The sequence below is a fragment of the Pan paniscus genome, chromosome 2, assembly GCF_029289425.2.
Source record: "Pan paniscus chromosome 2, NHGRI_mPanPan1-v2.0_pri, whole genome shotgun sequence".
Classification (NCBI taxonomy): Eukaryota; Metazoa; Chordata; class Mammalia; order Primates; family Hominidae; genus Pan; species Pan paniscus.
In genome coordinates this window covers 165,188,481-165,207,624 of record NC_085926.1, presented here as the reverse complement: position 1 = coordinate 165,207,624, position 19,144 = coordinate 165,188,481, and the positions used below count along the sequence as shown (strand labels likewise).

General features: G+C 35.3%; 1 protein-coding gene across 15 annotated transcripts in view; it reads left to right on the top strand.

Annotated features, from left to right (window-relative positions):
* Nucleotides 1-19,144, top strand: part of ZBBX (zinc finger B-box domain containing) — a 140,327-nt gene that overhangs the window by 66,742 nt on the left and 54,441 nt on the right. For 9 of the 15 annotated variants that reach the window (XM_057301954.2, XM_055110640.3, XM_055110638.2 and 6 more), the window contains 2 exons: nt 6,446-6,753; nt 13,920-14,073. In XM_057301954.2, coding sequence (XP_057157937.1) covers nt 6,446-6,753; nt 13,920-14,073 — 462 coding nt within the window. The remainder of the gene's footprint in view (nt 1-6,445; nt 6,754-13,919; nt 14,074-19,144) is intronic. The other 6 variants (XM_055110643.2, XM_055110649.2, XM_055110642.2 and 3 more) reach the window with 1 other exon arrangement.

Here is a 19,144-nt window from a genome sequence, read left to right as displayed (position 1 = left end):
CTCTTGCTCTCACTTGCACTAAATATTTTTCAAAAATATTCAAATCTGATATAAAGTTTCACATGAGAGATGAACCAAAATAAAACAAATCACTGGCCGGGCTTGGTGGCTCAAGCTTGTAATCCCAGCATTTTGGGAGGCCGAGGTGGGTGGATCACCTGAAGTCAGGAGTTTGAGACCAGCCTGGCCAACATAGCAAAACCCTATCTCTACTAAAAATAAAAATAAAAAAAATAGCCTGGCATGGTGGCAGGTGCCTATAATCCCAGCTACTCAGAAGGCTGAGGCAGGAGAATCGCTTGAGCCCAGGAAGCAGAGGTTGCGGTGAGCCGAGATCACGCCATTGCACTCCAGCCTAGGCGACAAGAGCAAAACTCTGTCTCAAAAAAACAAAACAAAACAAATCATCTTGCTTATATATCTATGTTGCTATTACTAGTAGTTCCCTAGGTACCTGTAGATTAGAATGCTGTGTTCATATGTGTGGTTTCAATTTCCAGATTGTGAGATCATTTAAAGACAGTCACAGCAAAGTATCCTGGCCTAGGAGTCAGATTTTGTTTCCATTTGTTTAAATCACTGTCTGACCTTGAACATCTCACTTACTTCCTTAGACTTCATTTTCCTAAGCAAAAATGTAGGAATTAGATAATTTTCAAGCCTCCTTTTAACTATTAGATTTGATCTACCTAGAATTTTAAGAAAAATTAATAAATATATCTTATGTGAAGATTAGATTTTTGAGAGATATCGGAGGGCATATTTGAAATAAATAGTTGTAAAACTGATGATTACATTCTGATTGGGCAGCAGAAGATAGAAAGCAGTGGTAGATTTGTGTAAATCCTGCTGGTCTTGACATTTTTAAATACTAAACCACTAAATTATTATGGCCAAATATAAAGTACAGCCACATGGGAATTTAGGGACAGTATTCCAGTCTTGTCCTGAAGATGAGTATAGTTTGATCAAGCTAGTGCATGATGTTCCTGTTGCCTCTAAGAAAATGATGCAAATAAATGCCCATGTAATTGTTACTTTAAAGACACATTTTTGAAATGTTTACTTTTTAGAGCAGTTTTAGGTTCACAGCAAAACTGAGCAGAAAGTACAGAGAGTTCCTATATACCCTTTGCTCTATACACATATATAGCCTCCCCCATTATCAGCTTCTGCAACCAGACTGGTACATTTGCTACAATGGATGAATCTACTTTGATACATTATTGTAACTCAGTGTCCATAGTTTATACTAGAGTTCACTCTTGATATTGTACATGCTATGAGTTTTGACAAAAGTATAATGTGATACATATTCACCACTTATAGTATCATACAGAATACCTTCTCGTCCTAAAAATTCTCTATGCCCCACCTGTTTATCCCTCTCTCTGACCAACTCCTGGCAACCACTGATTTTTTTTACTGTCCTCATAGTTTTGCCTTTCCAGAATGTCATATAGTTAGAATCATACAGTACATAGCCTTTAATAATTGGATTCTTTAACTTAGTAATATGCATTTGAGGTTTCTCCATGTCTTTTTGTGGCTTGATTTCTCATTTCTTTTAGTGCTAAATAATATTCAATTGTAGGATGTACAATAGTTTATTTATCAATTCACCTATTGAAGAACATTTTGGTTGTTCCAAGCTTTAGCAATTATGAACAAAACTACTATAAATATTCATGTATGGGTTTTTATTGGGACTTAAGTTTTCAACTTATTTGGGTAAATACCAAGGAGCATAACTATTGGATCATATGGTACAGGTATGTTTAGTTTTGTTTTAATAATTGCCAAACTGTCTTACCAAAGTAGCTGTACTATTTTACATTCCCACCAGCAATTAATGAAAGTTCCTGTTGCTCCATATCCTCACCATCATCTGGTGTCAGTGTTTCAGAATTTTTCCATTCTAGCAATCGTGTAGTGATATTTCATTTTTTTTAAATTTGCAATTCTCTGTTGACATATGATATCGAGAATCTTTTAATATGCTTATTTGCCAACTGTGTATCTTTGTTAAAATATCTGTTCAGGTTTTTAGCTAATGTTTTGATTGGGTTGTTTATTTTGTTATTGTTGAGGTTTAAGAGTTTTTTGTATGTTTTGCATAACACTCTTTTATCAAATATCTTTTCCAAATATTTTCTTTCAGTGTATGGATTGCCTGTTTATTCTCTGGACTATTTTTCATAGTGTATAAGCTTTTATTTTAATAAAGTTTAGCTTATCAATTTTTTCTTTGATGTTGTATCTAGAAAGTTATTGTCATACCCAGTGTCATCTATGTTTTATCCTATGTTATCTTTTGAGAGATTCATAGCTTTGCATTTTATATTCAGGTGTGTAATCTATTTTGAGTTAATTTTTGTGAAGGTGTAAGGTCTGTGTCTATATGTATTGTTTCACATCTGGATATCCAGTTGTTCCAGAATCATTTGCTTAACAGATTATATTTTCTTTGTTGTATTGCCTTTGCTCCTCTGTCAAAGATCAGTTGACTATATTTATATAGGTCTACTCAGGATTCTCTATTCTGTTTCATTTATCTATTTGTCTACATTTATTCCAATACCACACAATCTCTTGATTGTTATAGATTTATAGTAATCTTGATGTAAGGTAGTATCAAGTCTTCTGACTTTGCTCTTCTTCGATATTGTGTTCACTATCCTGGGTCATTTGTTTCTCTATAAAAAGGCAGGGATTTTGACTGGGATTGTAGTGAATCTATAGATCAAGTTGGGAAAAAATATCTTAACAATATTAAATCTTCCCATCCATGAACATAGAATATTTCTCTATTTATTTAGAATTTTGATTTCTTTAATCAGAATTTATAGAATTCCTCATATAGATCTTGTATATAATTTTTAGATTTCTATCTACAATATGGCTTGGCTCTGTGTTCCTAACTAAATCTCATCTCAAATTGTAATCCCCATGTGTCAAGGGAGGGGAAGGTGATTGGATCATAGGAGTGGTTTCCCCCATGTTGTTCTCATGATAGTGAGTGAGTCCTCATGAGCTCTGATGATTTAAAAGTGTGTGGCAGATCCCTAGCCCTCGCCAACATGTAATACCTGCCTTACTTCCCCTTCACCTTCTGCCATGATTATAAGACTCCTGAGACCTCCCAGCCATGTGGAACTGTGAGTCAGTTAAGCCTCTTTCCTTAATAAAGTACCCAGTCTTAGGTAGTTCTTTATAGCAGTTTAAAAATGGACTAATAGAGAAAATTGGTACCAGAAAAGTGAAATACTGCTGTAAAGATACCTGAAAATGTGGAAGTGACTTTAGAACTCGGTAACAGGCAGAGGTTGGAACAGTTTGGAGGGCTCAGAAGAAGAAAAGAAGATGTGGGAAAGCTTAGGACTTCCTAGAGACTTGTTGAATGGTTTTGACCAAAATGCTGATAGTGATAATGGACAATGAAGTCTAGGCTGAGATGGTTTCAGATGGAAATGAGGAACTTATTGGGAACTGAAGTAACGGTCACTTTTGCTATGCTTTAGCAAAGAGACTGGCAGCATTTTGGCCCCCTCCTCAACCTAGACATCTGTGGAATTTGAACTTCAGAGAGATGATTTACAGCATCTGGCAGAAGGAATTTCTAAGCAGCAAAACAAAGCGTTCAGGATGTGACCTGGCTGTTTCAAAAAGCATATAGTCATATGTATTCACAAAGAAATGGTATGAAACTGGAAATTATGTTTAAAAGGGAAGCAGAGCATAAAAGTTTGGAAAATTTTCAGCCTGACCATGTGGTAGAAAAGAAACACCCATTCTTTGGGGAGAAATTTGAGCCACATGCTGCAGAAATTTGCATAAATAAAGAGGAACCAACTATTGATTGCCAAGACAATGGGGAAAATGTCTCTAGGGCATTCCTGAGATCCTCACAGCATCCCCTCCCATTACTGGCCTGTAGGCCTAGAAGGAAAAAATGGTTTCATGGGCCAGGCTCAGGGCCTCACTGCTCTGTTCACCCTCAAGACATGGTACTCTGTCCCAGTGGCTCCAAGTGCAGTCAGGGTTAAAAGGGGCCAAGATACAGCTTGAACCTTGGATTCAGAGGGTGCAAGCCCCAAGCCTTGGTGGCTTCCACGTGGTGTTGGGCCTGCGAGTCACAGAAGATAAGACTTGAGGTTTGGAAACCTCTGTCTAGATATCAGAGGATGTACAGAAATGCCTAAATGTCCAGGTAGAAGTCTGTTGCAGAGGCAGAGCACTCATGGACAACCTCTACTAGAGTGATGCAAAGGGGAAATATGTGGTAGGAGCCCCCACACAGAGTAACCACTGGGGCACTGCCTAGTGCAGCTGTGAAAAGAGAGCCACCATCCTCCAGACCACAGAATGGTAGATCCACTGACAGCTTGCACCATGCAGGCCAGTGGTGTTAGACAGCAAGTTTTATTAAGGTAGCAGTGTACAGCAGCGGCAAAGGCAGTGTTCCTTTTGGAACAGGTTTACCCCATAAGCACTGTACCCAGAGTAGCATCTCAGAGGTGGCTCTGCAGTAATATTTTTAGCCAATTTTAATTACATGCAAATTAAAAGATGAGTTACTCAGAAATTTCTGGAAAAGGGGTGGCAACTTCTGGGTCATCAGGTTGTTGCTGGGGAAACAGGTGATAACTTCCAGATGCTGCCATAGCAGTGGTAAACTGACATGTCACTGGTAGGCATGCCTTTTTTTAACTTTTAAGTTCAGAGACACACGTGTAGGTTTGTTACATAGGTAAACTTATGTCATGGGGGTTTGTTGTACATATTATTTCATCATCCATTTATTAAGCCTTGCACCCATTAGTGATTTTTCCTGCTCCTCTCCCTCCTACCACCCTCATGCTTCAATAGGCCCCAGTGTGTGTTGTTCCCCTCTAAAGTGTCCATGTGTTCTCAACATTTAGCTTCCTCTTATAAATTATAAACTAGTGCTTAGTTTTCTGTTCTTTTGTTAGTTTGCTAAGGATAATGGCCTCCAGCTCCATCCATGTCCATGCAGAGTACATGATCTTGTTTTTCTTCATAGTATTCCATGGTGTATATGTACCACATTTTCTTTATCCAGTCTGTCATTAATGAGCATTTGGGTTGATTCCCTGTCTGTGCTAGTCTTCAATCTGGTCTGGAGCCCAGGCCCTGCCTCTAGAGTCAAATCCTGCCTTCTACTTCAGTTGTAGACATTTTAATATAGGAAATGGCATTTTTTTCTCCCCCCCAAATTGGATAATTTCCATTCAGGTTTAAGAGGGAAGTACATTATTGTGGGAGTTTTATTGTATTGAATAGCCTTTATAAAGGTTTTCTTCTAAAGATGTTTCTCTGAAACAGAGATTATTTTATTTTTCCCAATATATATACTATCGAAGAGGTAGCAGAATTTGAAAGAAGTTCTAAATACTATCTGAAATTGTCGAGTTATATAAACATTTGATTGCAACAAGCAAGTCCTTTGTAAAGCTGTAAAGCATTTACATCACAGGAGACAGTTTTATTCAGAGTTTCTACTATTTTACATAGTCTACTTATAGAGATATTTGTCTTTGGAACAGAGTAAGGGATAACCACAAGAAGCTATATTCAGTCTGGATAATGGTGTACATTTATTTAAAATGAAAGTAGTATGGTATAAACATTCAAAGAATTTTTATTTTTCAGAAAATCTAGACCAGTGTTTCACTACTGTGTTACCCACTATAATCACTTGGACAACTTAGCAAGGGGAAGTTCAAAAGACCAATGCCTGAGTTCCACTCTCAGGATCTGATTTAATTGGTTTGGGGTCAGGCCCATACACTGACAATTTTAAAGAGTGCCTTCAGATGATTCTACTGTGCAACCAGGTTAAAAACCGGTGATGTAAACCAAATGATTTATTTAAAGCAGACATAATGAGGTAGATGACTAATACAATCTTGTTCACTTTGTAGCTTTCTAGAAGCAGGTGTCCCTGCTACACATTTTCTGTGCCCCCAACTGCTGCTCTTCTTTCATCTGGCACATTTCCCTGTGCCCTCTCTTTATTGCTAGGCATGCTAAGGAAAAATGGCAAAATGAAAAAATGTTCCCTCTGTGTTACTTCTCATGAATTACTGTTGTAAAATTTGAGTGAGAGGAGGAGGTGGGAAAGTGAGAATTGAACCACAGGCTGAAATAAAAATTTGCATCAATTTTAAGATTTCATTGCAAAATAAAATATTACCTTCTTTTACTAGTCTAGCTCATTAATGTTTGGCTCTATAAGTGAATTATGATTACCACTTATGAATATAAGCATAGTAAAAATATTTTAACACTAAAACATCAGTAAAGGAATTTGTGAAATAGTGTTTATTGATAAAGTTTTTTAACACAGAACTTTTGGTTTATTAACAGTTTAATTATTTGTTTAAATTTATTTATGTACCTTTTGTAACTGTGTTTTTAACAGCAGAAACGTCAAACACAGATTTTGACAACATCGTGGATCCTGATGTGTATTCTTCTGACATTGAAAAAATTGAGGAAAGCGCTTCCTTTGAAAGAAATTTAAAGGAGAAAAATATAGGTTTAGAAAGTAATGAAAAGTCTGATGATTCCTGTGTATCACTTGAAAGCAAGGACACTTTGCTAGGTATAGATTTAGAAAAAGCTCCCATTGAGGAGAAATTATCTCAAGACATCAAAGAATCCTTGGAATTCAGCAATCTGCATAAGAGGCCAAGCTTTGAAGACTCAAAAACTACAAAGTCATCACTGGTAAATCTCTATTATGTTTATTATATTAAAATTTTATAAGAAACCTCATAAGAAAATGTCTTAGTGACACAATACATTCTCAAGTTACTTCCTATTAAAGTTAAAATGTGCTGCCTTATATTATTGATAGTTGAAGAGTGACTCATATGGGAGAGAACATTAATGGCTTCTAGGACAAATTCTAATATGAGGAATGCCATTTTAATAAGTGGCTTTCTGTGATAAATAATACTTTAAGGCCCACCTTATGCAGCATAGTAAGAGCACTGTTACTTTTCCAAATGAAATTCATTATGAATAATACAGTATAATAAATCCTTTCTAGTTTTTTATGATAGTATAGTCAATGGTCAAAATGAAATAAATGCAGATATCTAGACAGAACCAGTTACTGTGGTATAATATAAGTATAAGATGAAGAAGGTAATTCTTTCAGGAAGATGGCTAATAAAGAAATAGAGGTGTAGTTTTTGTTTCTTCTCATAGGAAAGGTAAAGTAGCTCATTATTGCATTGTTACCATGTTTTAAAACTATATTTGAATTTCATTCTATATACTACAAATCTTTACTAATTGTAATTATTAATAATACATTCTTTGGAAATTTAAGTGAGGCAAACATTTTTAACAACGCTTAAAAGTCATTTAAAATGAATTCCTATGGTTCCTGAAGAGGGAAGCAAAAAAGCAGAAGGATGAATACTTGAGTTGCTGCTACTTCTGCTTGGAGGATTGGCTTTCTGTGCCCACTTTGTGGCAGATATTGTACCTTTGTGAGATAAGAAATTGGAACTGAGTCCTCTGCAAAAACTTAGACCCCTAAATGTCTGATCAGTCATTAAAGGAGTGCACTAGGAACATACCCATAGGTGCAACAAGATGAAAGGAAACTGATCTCTGCAAGTGATCCGGGCTAGGCCAATAAAACATTTCACCTGGAAAATAGATATCTTGGGCTTTCATTTAGCATAGGTTTGGATATACATACCCAAATATACATTTGCATATGTATTTCTTGCTTGGAAACTTGAAGCCAAGACATTAACATTATTGTTAATCCATGCCTATTAATATCCTGATGTATCTGACAGAAGTAAGTACTAATACTTTATAAAAGGACATGCTTACACCTTATCCCACAATAGATTCCACAAAATAAAGCTCCACTTCAGATGGGCTTATCTTCTCGTCCCCCCAGTGAAGAAAACAATTGATCAAAGCATGCATTTCAGCAGAGAAAACAAGAACTTCAATTTCCAGATTTCCACAGGGCAACATGAAGAGTACCAGGTGACATCTATATATACAGTGAGCTGTGTAATAAGTGAGGAATCCTGACCTTAAGAAACCCGATCTTTTACACTGGGCAGTGAGCCTGCCAGGCCTTTGTCCTAGAGGAAGACTATCTTCATTACACTAGACAGTAAACAAACCTGCTGTTTGCTCTAGAGAGAGAGACTCAATCTCTATCCTGTGAGACTATATTTAAAATGTTTAAAAATAGAAAGGAAGAAATAAAAAGAACTTAAGAATAAGACAGTATGGACTGCTCCATTTATGAAGGCCAATAAAAATTTCTAACATTCAAAATATATTTATTCAAATTATAATAAAATGGATATAAACAGCATATTAAATACAAATAAGGAGAGACATATTACCCTGGAAGATAAGTTTTAAAAATTGCTTGTATTGCAGCAAAGACATATGAAGAGTTAGTAATACGACAGATTGTGAAATAACAAAGTACAATTCCTGAACAATATAAATAAAAACAAATTCGCACTATGACTTATTTTTGAGATACCTCATAGAAAATCTTAAAAGCAATAAAAGACAACAGAAAATTATCTCCAAAGAGCAATTACCAGATTGACATTAAATTCTCATGCACAGCAACAGATAGCCTCAACAGTGTAACACAGTGGAACATTATCTTCAAACTTCTAATAGAACTGACTAACAATCTAGAATTCTAAGGCTTGCAAAACTTTCATTCAAGACCAAGAATAAAATAATGGCAAGTTTAGACAAAAGTTCAGGTAATTTAGTTATTTCCCCTCTTAAATGAACATCTGAATGATATACTTCAAAAAGGAAGAAATTAAACCTGGAAGGAAGAAGTAGGATGCAAGAAATAATGGTGTGAGGGGAAAATGGCAAATATATTAGACGTATTACAAAATAATTATTAGAATGCCCAATTTGAGAATTATAAAAGAAGAAATTTGAATGAGAATAATATGTACCATAACTTGTAAGACTGTTAGATATGTATGATTAGAGTTAAAAGTACTAAGATTCTGTATTATAAAGGAAGGTAGAGATCATTGTAGGGATTGTTGACTTAGTGTTTTAGTTATACATGTTAAATACTTTGAGTAACAATTAAAATGTTACAGACATAATGTATGTCATCCAAAATACTAAAGGAAAAGGGGACTATAGAAAATCCAATTAATTAAAACAGTCAGGAAATAAATGCATCAAAGGAAAAATAGTATGGTTAAGTGCTGGGTGTACAATTCCTCTTGGGTCTCTCATGTTTTTTTGCACATCTTTTGAGCAAAACCACTGACTCTATTTGTTCCAAAGTATATTTTCAAGGGTGCTTGTATAGATAACAGCCTTGAAATATAGAGATTATGTCCCTCTTCAGAGCAAAGACTAGGTTTGTTTACTGTCTGGTGTAATAAAAATAATGTTTTCCTCTGGCAAAGGTCAGGCAGGCTTACTGCCCAGTATAAAATAATTGGATTTCCTAAGATCAGGATTTCTCTCCTGTAACACAGCTCAGGGTATGTGCAGATGTCACGTGGCTCTCTTCATGATGTCCTGTGAAAACTGGGACAATTCTGGGAATTGGTGCAAATGATGATACTCTGGCAACTGCTATTGTTGTGAGTGATAAAGTCATTTGTCTCTGACCAAGGAGTCTTGTGTCTTCGTCCAGCATCCATGAAACTATAACAGGCTTGCACATAGGATAAAATCTCAGACCTTCACAATTCTTGACAGCAAGTAGAAAGAGTAAAGCTGACGGGAATAAACCCAATCATATAAGTAATTAGAATAAATGTGGATAGTGTGTGTGTGTGTCTAGTTATTTTACCAGAAACCTGCTTAAAACATGGGGTCAGGGGAGGAATTTCAGAGTAAAGGCAAGCACTAATTTAAAAAAAAAATTTAAGGTAATAAAACATTATCAAGGTAAAGGGGACCATTATGTACATGATAAAATCAACTATTTAATAGAAAGATTAAAGGAAATCTGAATTTGTATGTACCTATCAATATAGCCTCAGATATATTGTAGCAAAAATGGACAAAACCACATGGTATTATTGACAAATCCATCAATCCAATAAGATTTCTATTAGTAAAGATAGAGAAGATTTGATCAATACAAATAAGTTTAAAGAACATATTTTGAACCACATACTCAATAATTAGAGAATGTGTGTTCTTTGCAAGAACACATGGAACATTTACAAAATACATGTTACAACACATTACAAAAATAAATCCACAAAGGAAGTTTCAACAAATGCTAAAGAAATCATATTACACACAGTGTTTTCCAACCATAATACAATAAATTATAAATTGATAGCAAAATGCTAACAAAATTAATACAATTCAAATATGTCTAGGTTTTTTTTTTTTTTTTTTTAAACGGAGTCTTGCTCTGTTGCCCAGGCTGGGGTGCAGTGGTGCCGTCGTGGCTCACAGCAAGCTCCGCCTCCCGGGTTCCCGCCATTCTCCTGCCTCAGCCTCCCGTGTAGCTGGGACTACAGGCGCCCACCAGTACGCCTGGCTAACGTTTTGTATTTTTAGTAGAGATGGGGTTTCATCGTGTTAGCCAGGATGGTCTCGATCTCCTGACCTCGTGATCCACCCGCCTCGGCCTCCCAAAGTGCTGGGATCACAGGCATGAGCCACTGCGCCCATCCAAATATGTCCAGGTTAATGAAAAAATTAAAATAGAAGGTAGAAATATTTAGAACTGAATGTAAGCAAAAACATCACAGATAAATAATGTATAGGATGAAACTCAAATACTACTTACTGGGAAATTTATAATCCCAAATGCAAGAAAAAAGTAAAAATTAATGAACTATGAATCTGACTCAAAAGTAATAAAGCAGTAATAAACTCAAAGGAATTCACTGGGAAAACTCTTTCCTGCCGTTCTCTTCAATTCAATAGGAGAGGATAAGGAAACATGTATTGCCCTCAGGCCCTGCCTATTTATCCAATCCACTTTCTCAGGGAACCTTTCATTTAGTTAGATAGTCTGATGATTTGCATCCCATTGAATTCCTGGTCTACTCTCAACTGATCAGAGTCTGTCAGGATAGCTGTGACTTACATAGCACCAATAATTTACAGCAGGGTTCCTTTCCTTCTTTTATATGTTAATGCATACTACTCTATTCAATTAATGTAACAGGTGTGTCACTAAGTTTAGATGTTTCTTAAAAGGAAGGTGTGTGACATGAACATATAGAGGGGAACAGCATACACTGGGGCTTATCAGAGGGTGATGAGTGGGAGGAGAGAGAGAATTAGAAAAAATAACTAGTAGGTACTAGGCTTAATGCCTAGGTGATGAAATAATCTGTACAACAAATCTCCATGACACAAATTTACCTATGTAACAGACCTGCACAAGTACTCCTGAACTTAAAAGTTAAAAAAAAAAAAAAAAAAGGCCAGGCACAGTGGCTCACGCCTGTAATCCCAGCACTTTGGGAGGCTGAGGTGGGTGGATCACAAGGTCAGGAGTTCAAGACCAGCCTGGCCAACATGGTGAAACCCTGTCTCTATTAAAAATACAAAAATTAGCTGGGCGTGGTGGCAGGTGCCTGTAATCCCAACTACCCAACTACTCAGGAGGCTGAGGCAGGAGAATCGATTGAACCCGGGAGGCGGAGGTTGTAGTGAGCTGAGATCGCGCCATTGCACTCCAGCCTGGGTGACAGGGTGAGACTCTATCTCATAAAAAAAAGAAAAGGGTTGGGGGGGAGATGGGAATGTGTGTGTGGCTGGTATACATTCTTGTTTTATTCAATTTAAGACTATCCATTGCTCAGTATAAAATATTGCTCAGTATAAAATATGTTCTGACAGAGCTAGTTCAGGAAACAATCTGAATGAGTGTTTAAGTGCATAGGATCCATAAAGTTCTCAGCAGCTCAAAGCTGCTGACATAATCAAAAACCAGTGACTGTTGTAAAATGGCTTACATGGTTATTGTTTTTTTTCAATTAGGTGAGACTAAAGGTAGTCCTGGACAGTAATAAAATAGTGTTATGTAAAGCTTGCCTTTTCCTCATGGGGGATATTGGATTGAGAGATTTGAAGTTATTTCAGGAATAATCTGTCATGGATTTTAAAAGAATTCTCAACAAACTAATGGGTTTCTGACTCCAGGATTGCCCCTTTTATAAATAAAATAATGTTTTAATCCATTCCTAGGTAATTATATCTGAGGAATAAAAAAGTGTAAATAGTTTCACAGAAATTTTCCACCACTGGTAAGACAGGACTTAAGCTGAGTGCCAAAGGTTCTCCCTGAGCATCTTATTATAGGAGATGGCCAATCTCTATAAAGAATTAAGTTGTTGGATCACAAGAGAATTTGAAGAGTTGCAAAACAAAAGGTGAAAAGCAGGTGGAGGGGAGCTGTAAAATAGAGCTTTCTAAAGTGGCCATCATAATTGGTACTTCACAGTTTGCAGACTGAGTTCCTGCTTCTGAATAAAGTGGTTGAATCTACTTTCTTTTCATTCCTAAGAACTATACCTGAACCTATTTCCCTCTTTTTCTGTCCTAGTAGAAGCCATTCCATCAGAAGAAATGACTTAGAAATCTATTGTGCTCCATCCAAATTGAGTATAAAATTGTTCATTTTGTACTTCAGTTTTCAGAAAATGATTTCTGTGTAAGGTGGTACTTCCTACGGAATTAAGTACTAATTTGTAGGGCAGTAGTTAGGAAAGCAATGGACTAGTTAGGGGTCCTTTGTTCTGGCTCTAAAACTATCAATAGTTAACTTTGTAAGTTTGTGCTAAAAGTAAACAAAACATAACTATTTTAGGATTTTTATCTGTAAACCAAGACATTCAAAACTCTTCCAGATTTGCGATTGCATAATTCAAATATAAGCTTCAGTAGAGTGGAAAGAATTCTGTAATTGTTTATTGGTGTCTGGGAGGGCCAGGGGATATGTGCTGAGAATTTTGGATTTCGATTTGTCTTTGAATGACATGCTTTATTGGTCACTAGCTTTGTTCTTTAATATGATCTCATTTATATAATTTATAAATTTATAAAAAATTAAAGCAAGTTGCTTTACATTGATTTATGGGAACAGACTATATTTGGGCATTAGTTAGATTCATTACGGAATTATTAAAAACTGATAGCTACTCTGATTATACTATAACCTCATCTAGAGCTCTTACTAATGAATTCCTAATCTGTTTCTACTAGATTCACATTTTTTAAAATCCCAGTTATATTCAATCCTAGAATAAGAACATGTAAAAATGAATTAATAGGGTGGCAGGATAAGTCTAGGTTTCAAATCAGGCAGACCTATATTCAAAGCCTAGGTCTGCTAGTTTCTAGCTATATAAACTTCATAAATTACTTATCTTCCTCTTGCCACAGTTTCCTACTTTATATTTGCTTCATGATGAGTGTTTTGTTAACTTACATTTTTTTTTCCCATGACCATTGTCAGGGGAGATATTTCCCATTGGTATTTCACCTTCAGTTTTGAAATTATTTTATATATAGACAAAGACACTAGTTCAAAGCCACTGCGTGTGAAAGTAACTCTGTATTCCAGGATAATTTATGTGCAAAGACACTGAGGGATGAAAATAAAGGAAGAAAGAGAAAAAAGTTTATTTTATTTCATGAACTTCTGTCCTCTTTGGATTAGTATCAACTTTCAGAGAATTACTGTAACTGTAGTTAGAACTTCCTATATATAAATGTTGTTTTATTATTTGTCTCCACTGTTAGAAACTAAACTTGATGAGGGAAGAATTTGTGCCAAGTATATCAGATACCAAGTAGGTATCTGATAAATGAATATGCTTGTTTGTGTTAATGAGTTAGAAAATAATATTGTTAAATATTTTGTTTCTTAGTTGTTACAAGAAATAGCCTGCAGAAGTAAGCCTATAACAAAACAATATCAAGGACTTGAGAGATTCTTTATTTTTGATACAAATGAAAGACTCAACTTACTTCCTTCTCATCGTTTAGAATGCAACAATTCCAGTACTAGGATTACACTTGCAGGTAAATTTCTAGCTCATTTTTCTAAAACAGTCTGTTCTCATCTTAGGAAATACTGAGCAATTCTGTTCAATGGATAAAATCATTTTCTTCTTGCCAGCCTAAAATTATTAACCTTGTATTAGTTGCCATATATTTACATTTAAGGTTACTATCAGAATGTGAGAAACTATGACTTACAATGAAACTAGGAAAGATTTTTTAGCATTTAGAAGTGTGGTTATTTTAGACCTTTTAGTGTTGCTGTAAAGGAATAACCAAGGCTACATAATTTATAAATAAAAGAAGTTTATTTGGCTTAGAGTTCTGCAAGCTGTATAAGTAGTATGGTGCCAGCATCTGGTTGGTGTTTTACATTACTGCCAACAGGGCACAAATGTTCCGATTATTACATATTCTTGACAATACTTGTTCTTTTATTTTTTTGGTGGGGTCGGGGGGAGAATAGTCATCCTCATGGGTCTGAGGTGGTACAATATTGTAGCTTAGATTTGCATTTTCCTAATGATTAATAATGTTAAGCATCTTTTCATGTGCTTAATAAGTAATTTGTATATACTCTTTGGAGAAATGTCTATTCAATTCCTTAGCTCTTATTTTAATTGGGTTATTTGTTTTTTCATTGTTGAGTTATAGGAGTTCCTTATTATATTCTGGATACTGCTTCTTCTTAAGATATATTATTTGCAACTATTTCCTCCCATTCTGTGGATTGCCCTTTTACTCTGTTGATAGTGTCTTTGGATGCAGTTTTTTTCCAGTTTTTATTAAGTCCAATTTGTCTACTTTTGTGGTTGCTCTTGCCTGTTCCTTCAGTGTCATATTTAAGAATTCATTTCCAAAGCCAATGTCCTGGGCCTATACTTTCTTCTAAGGTATTTGTAGTTTTAGGTTTTACATATAGGTCTTTGATCGATTTGAGTTTATTTTTGTACATGGTATCAAAGGTCCAGATTCATTATTTTGCCTATGGATATCAAGTTTTCCAGCACCATTTGTTGAAAAGACCTTTCTTTCCCCCATTGAATGGTCTAGGCACCCTTGTCAAAAATTATTTGGCTAAGAGAGTGAATTTTAAGTGTTCTCACCACACACACAAAAAAATGATTGGTGAGATAATACATATGTTAATTAACTTGATTTAGCAATTCCACAATATATACATATTTCAAAATAAGTTTTATACCATAAGGATACTTTTTAAAAATCATTATAATTTGATTGTATATGTGAGGATATATTTCTGGGTTGTTTATCCCATTTCATTGGTCTGTATGTCTGTCTTTGTACTGGTATCACACTGTTTTGATTACAGTATTTTTGTAATAAGTTTTGAAATCAGAAAGTGTGAGTCTTCCAGCTTTGTTCTTGTTTTTAATATTGTTTTGGCTATTCAGGGTCCCTGGTGATTGCATGTGAATTTTATGATGGGTTTTTTTATTTCTACGAAAAATGTCATTGAGCTTTTGATAGGGATTATATTGAATGTGTAGATCACTTTGGGTAACATTGGCACCTTACCACTATTAACTCTTCCAGTTCATGAACATGAGATATGTTTCTTTTTATGTGTGGCTTCTTTAATTTCTTTCAGCAATGTTTTATAGTTTTCATTGCATAAGTCTTCCACCTCCTTGGTTATGTTGATTTCTAAGTTTGTTTCTTTTTTATGCTATTGTGAATGGAATTGTTTCTTTAATTTCCTTTTCAGATTTTTCATTGTTAGCATATAGAAATACAACTGGTATTTGCCTATTGACTTTGTATCCTACTACTTTGCTGATTTCATTTATTCTAACATATTTTTGTGGAATCTTTAGTGTTTTCTACATATAAGATCACACCATCTGTGAACAAAGATAATTTTACTTCTTCCTTTCTAATTCAAATGTCTTTTATTTCTTTTTCTTGTCTGTTCTGGCTACTTATATTGAATAGAAGTAGCAAAAGCAGGCATCCTTGCCTTGCTCTAGATCTTAGAAATTGTTCTATTTTTCACCATTGAGTTTGATGTTTGCTGTGGGTTATTGGCATATTACTTTTATTATGTAGAGGCATTTCCCTTTTATTCCTAGTTTGTTGGTTGTTCTTATCATAAAAGTGTGTTGGATTTTGTCAAATACTTTTTCTGCATAAATTTAGATGATTATGTGTTTTTTTCTTTCATTCTATAAATGTAGTGTATTACACTGATGGATTTTCATATGCCGAACCATCCTTACATTTCAGAAATAAATTTTATTTGATCATGATGTATAACCGTTTTTAATATGCTGCCGAATTTGGTTTGCTTGTACTTTGAAGATTTTTACATCACTGATTATAAATGATATTGTTCTGATGTTTTCTTTACTTGTAGTGTCTTTGTTTGGCCTTAGTATCAACGAGTTGATGTCCCTCCTCTTCAATCTTTTGGAAAAGTTTGAGGACTGGTGTTATTTCTTCAAATGTGTGATAGAACTCACCAGTAATGCAATTAGGTCCAGGACTTTTCATTATTGGCAAATTTTTGCTAACAGATTTAATCTCCTTACTAGTTATATATATATATATATATATATATATATATATATATATTCCAATTTTTTGTTTCTTCATGATTTTTTTTTAATTTCACTTTAAGTTCTGGGTACATATGCAGAACATGCAGGTTTGTTACATAGGTATACACATGCCATGGTGGTTTGCTGCATCCATCAACCCATCACTACATTAGGGATTTCCCCTAATGCTATCCCTCCCTTATCCCACCACCCCCCAACAGGCCCCAGTGTTTGATGTGTCCATGTGTTCTCATTGTTCAACTCCCACTTATGAGTGGGAACATGTGGTGTTTGGCTTTCTGTTCTTGTGATAGTTTGCTGAGAATGATGGTTTCCAGTGTCATCCATGTCTCTGCAAAGGACATGAACTCATCCTTTTTTATGGCTATATAATATTCCATGGTGTATATGTACCGCACTTTCTTTATCCAGTCTATCATTGATGGGCATTTGGGTTGCTTCCAAGTCTGCTATTGTGAACAGTGCTGCAATAAACATATGTGTGCATGTGTCTTTATAATATAATGATTTATAATCCTTTAGGTATATACCCAGTAATGGGATTGCTGGGTCAAATGGTATTTCTAGTTCTAGATCCTTGAGGAATTACCACACTGTTTTCCACAATGGTTGAACTAATTTACACTCCCACCAACAGTGTAAAAGGATTCCTCTTTCTCCACATCCTCTCCAGCATCTGTTGTTTCCTGAATTTTTAATGATCACCATTCTAACTGGCGTAAGATGGTATCTCATTGTGGTTTTGATTTGCATTTCTCTAATGACCAGTGATGATGAGCTTTTTGTTTGTTTGTTTGTTGGCTGCATAAATGTCTGCTTTTGAGAAGTGTCTGTCATATCCTTTTTCTACTTTTGGATGGGGTTGTTTGTTTTTTTCTTGTAAATTTAAGTTCCTTTTAGATTCTGAATATTAGCCCTTTGTCCAATGGATGGTTTGCCAAAATTTTCTTCCATTCTGTAGGTTGTCTGTTCACTCTGATGATAGTTTCTTTTGCTGTGCAGAAGCCCTTTAGTTTAATTAGATCCCATTTGTCTATTTTGGCTTTTGTTGCCATTGCTTTTCGTGTTTTAGTCATGAAGCCTTTGCCCATGCCTATGTCCTGAATGGTATTGCCAGGTTTTCTTCTAGGGTTTTTATGGTTTTCGTTCTTACATTTAAGTCTTTAACCTATCTTGAGTTAATTTTTGTATAAGGTGTAAGGAAGGGATCCAGTTTCAGTTTTATGCCTATGGCTAGCCAGTTTTCCCAACACCATTTATTAAATAGGGAATCCTTTTCTTTTAGTTGTTTTTGCCATGTCTGTCAAAGATCAGATGGCTGTAGATGTGTGGCATAATTTCTGAGGGCTCTGTTCTGTTCCATTGGTCTATATATCTGTTTTGGTACCAGTACAATGCTGTTTTGGGTTACTGTAGCCTTGTAGTATACTTTAAAGTGAGGTAGTGTGATGCCTCCAGCTTTGTTCTTTTTGCTTAGGGTTGTCTTGGCCATGCGGGCTCTTTTTTGTTTCCATATGAAATTTAAAGTAATTTTTTTCCAATCCTGTGAAGAAGTTAATGTTAACTTGATGGGGATAGGATTGAATCTATAAATTACTTTCAGCAGTATGACAATTTTCATGATATTGATTCTTCCTATCCATGAGCATGAAATGTTTTTCCATTTGTTTGTGTCCTCTCTTATTTCCTTGAGCAGTGGTTTGTAGTTCTCCTTGAAGAGGTTCTTCACATCCCTTGTGACTTGTATTCCTAGGTATTTTATTCTCTTTGTAGTAATTGTGAATGGGCGCTCACTCTTTATTTGGCTCTCTGTTTGTCTGTTATAGGTGTATAGGAATGCTTGTGATTTTTGCACATTGATTTTGTATCCTGAGACTTTGCTGAAGTTGCTTATCAGCTTAAGGAGGTTTGGGCTGAGACAATGGGGTTTTCTAATTATACAATCATGTCATCTGCAAACAGAGACAATTTGACTTCCTCTTTTCCTAATTGAATACTCTTAATTTCTTTCTCTTGCCTGATTGCCCTGGCCAGAACTTCCAATACTATGTTGAATAGGAGTGATGACAGAGGGCATCCTTGTCTTTTGCTGGTTTTCAAAGGGAATGTTTCCAGGTTTTGCCCATTCCATATGATATTGGCTGTGGGTTTGTCATAAATATCTCTTATTATTTTGAGATATGTTTCATCAATAGCTAGTTTTATTGAGAGATTTTAGCATGAAGTGCTGTTGAATTTTGTTGAAGGCCTTTTCTGCATCTATTAAGATAATCATATGTTTTTTGTCATTTGTTCTGTTTATGTGATGGATTACATTTATTGATTTGCGTTTGTTGAACCAGCCTTGCATCCAGGGATGAAGCCGACTTGATTGTGGATAAACTTTTTGATGTGCTACTTGATTTGGTTTGCCAGTATTATTGAGGATTTTCGCATAGATATTCATCAGGGATATTGGCCTGAAATTTTCTTTTTTTGTTTTGTCTCTGCCAGGTTTTGGTATCAGGATG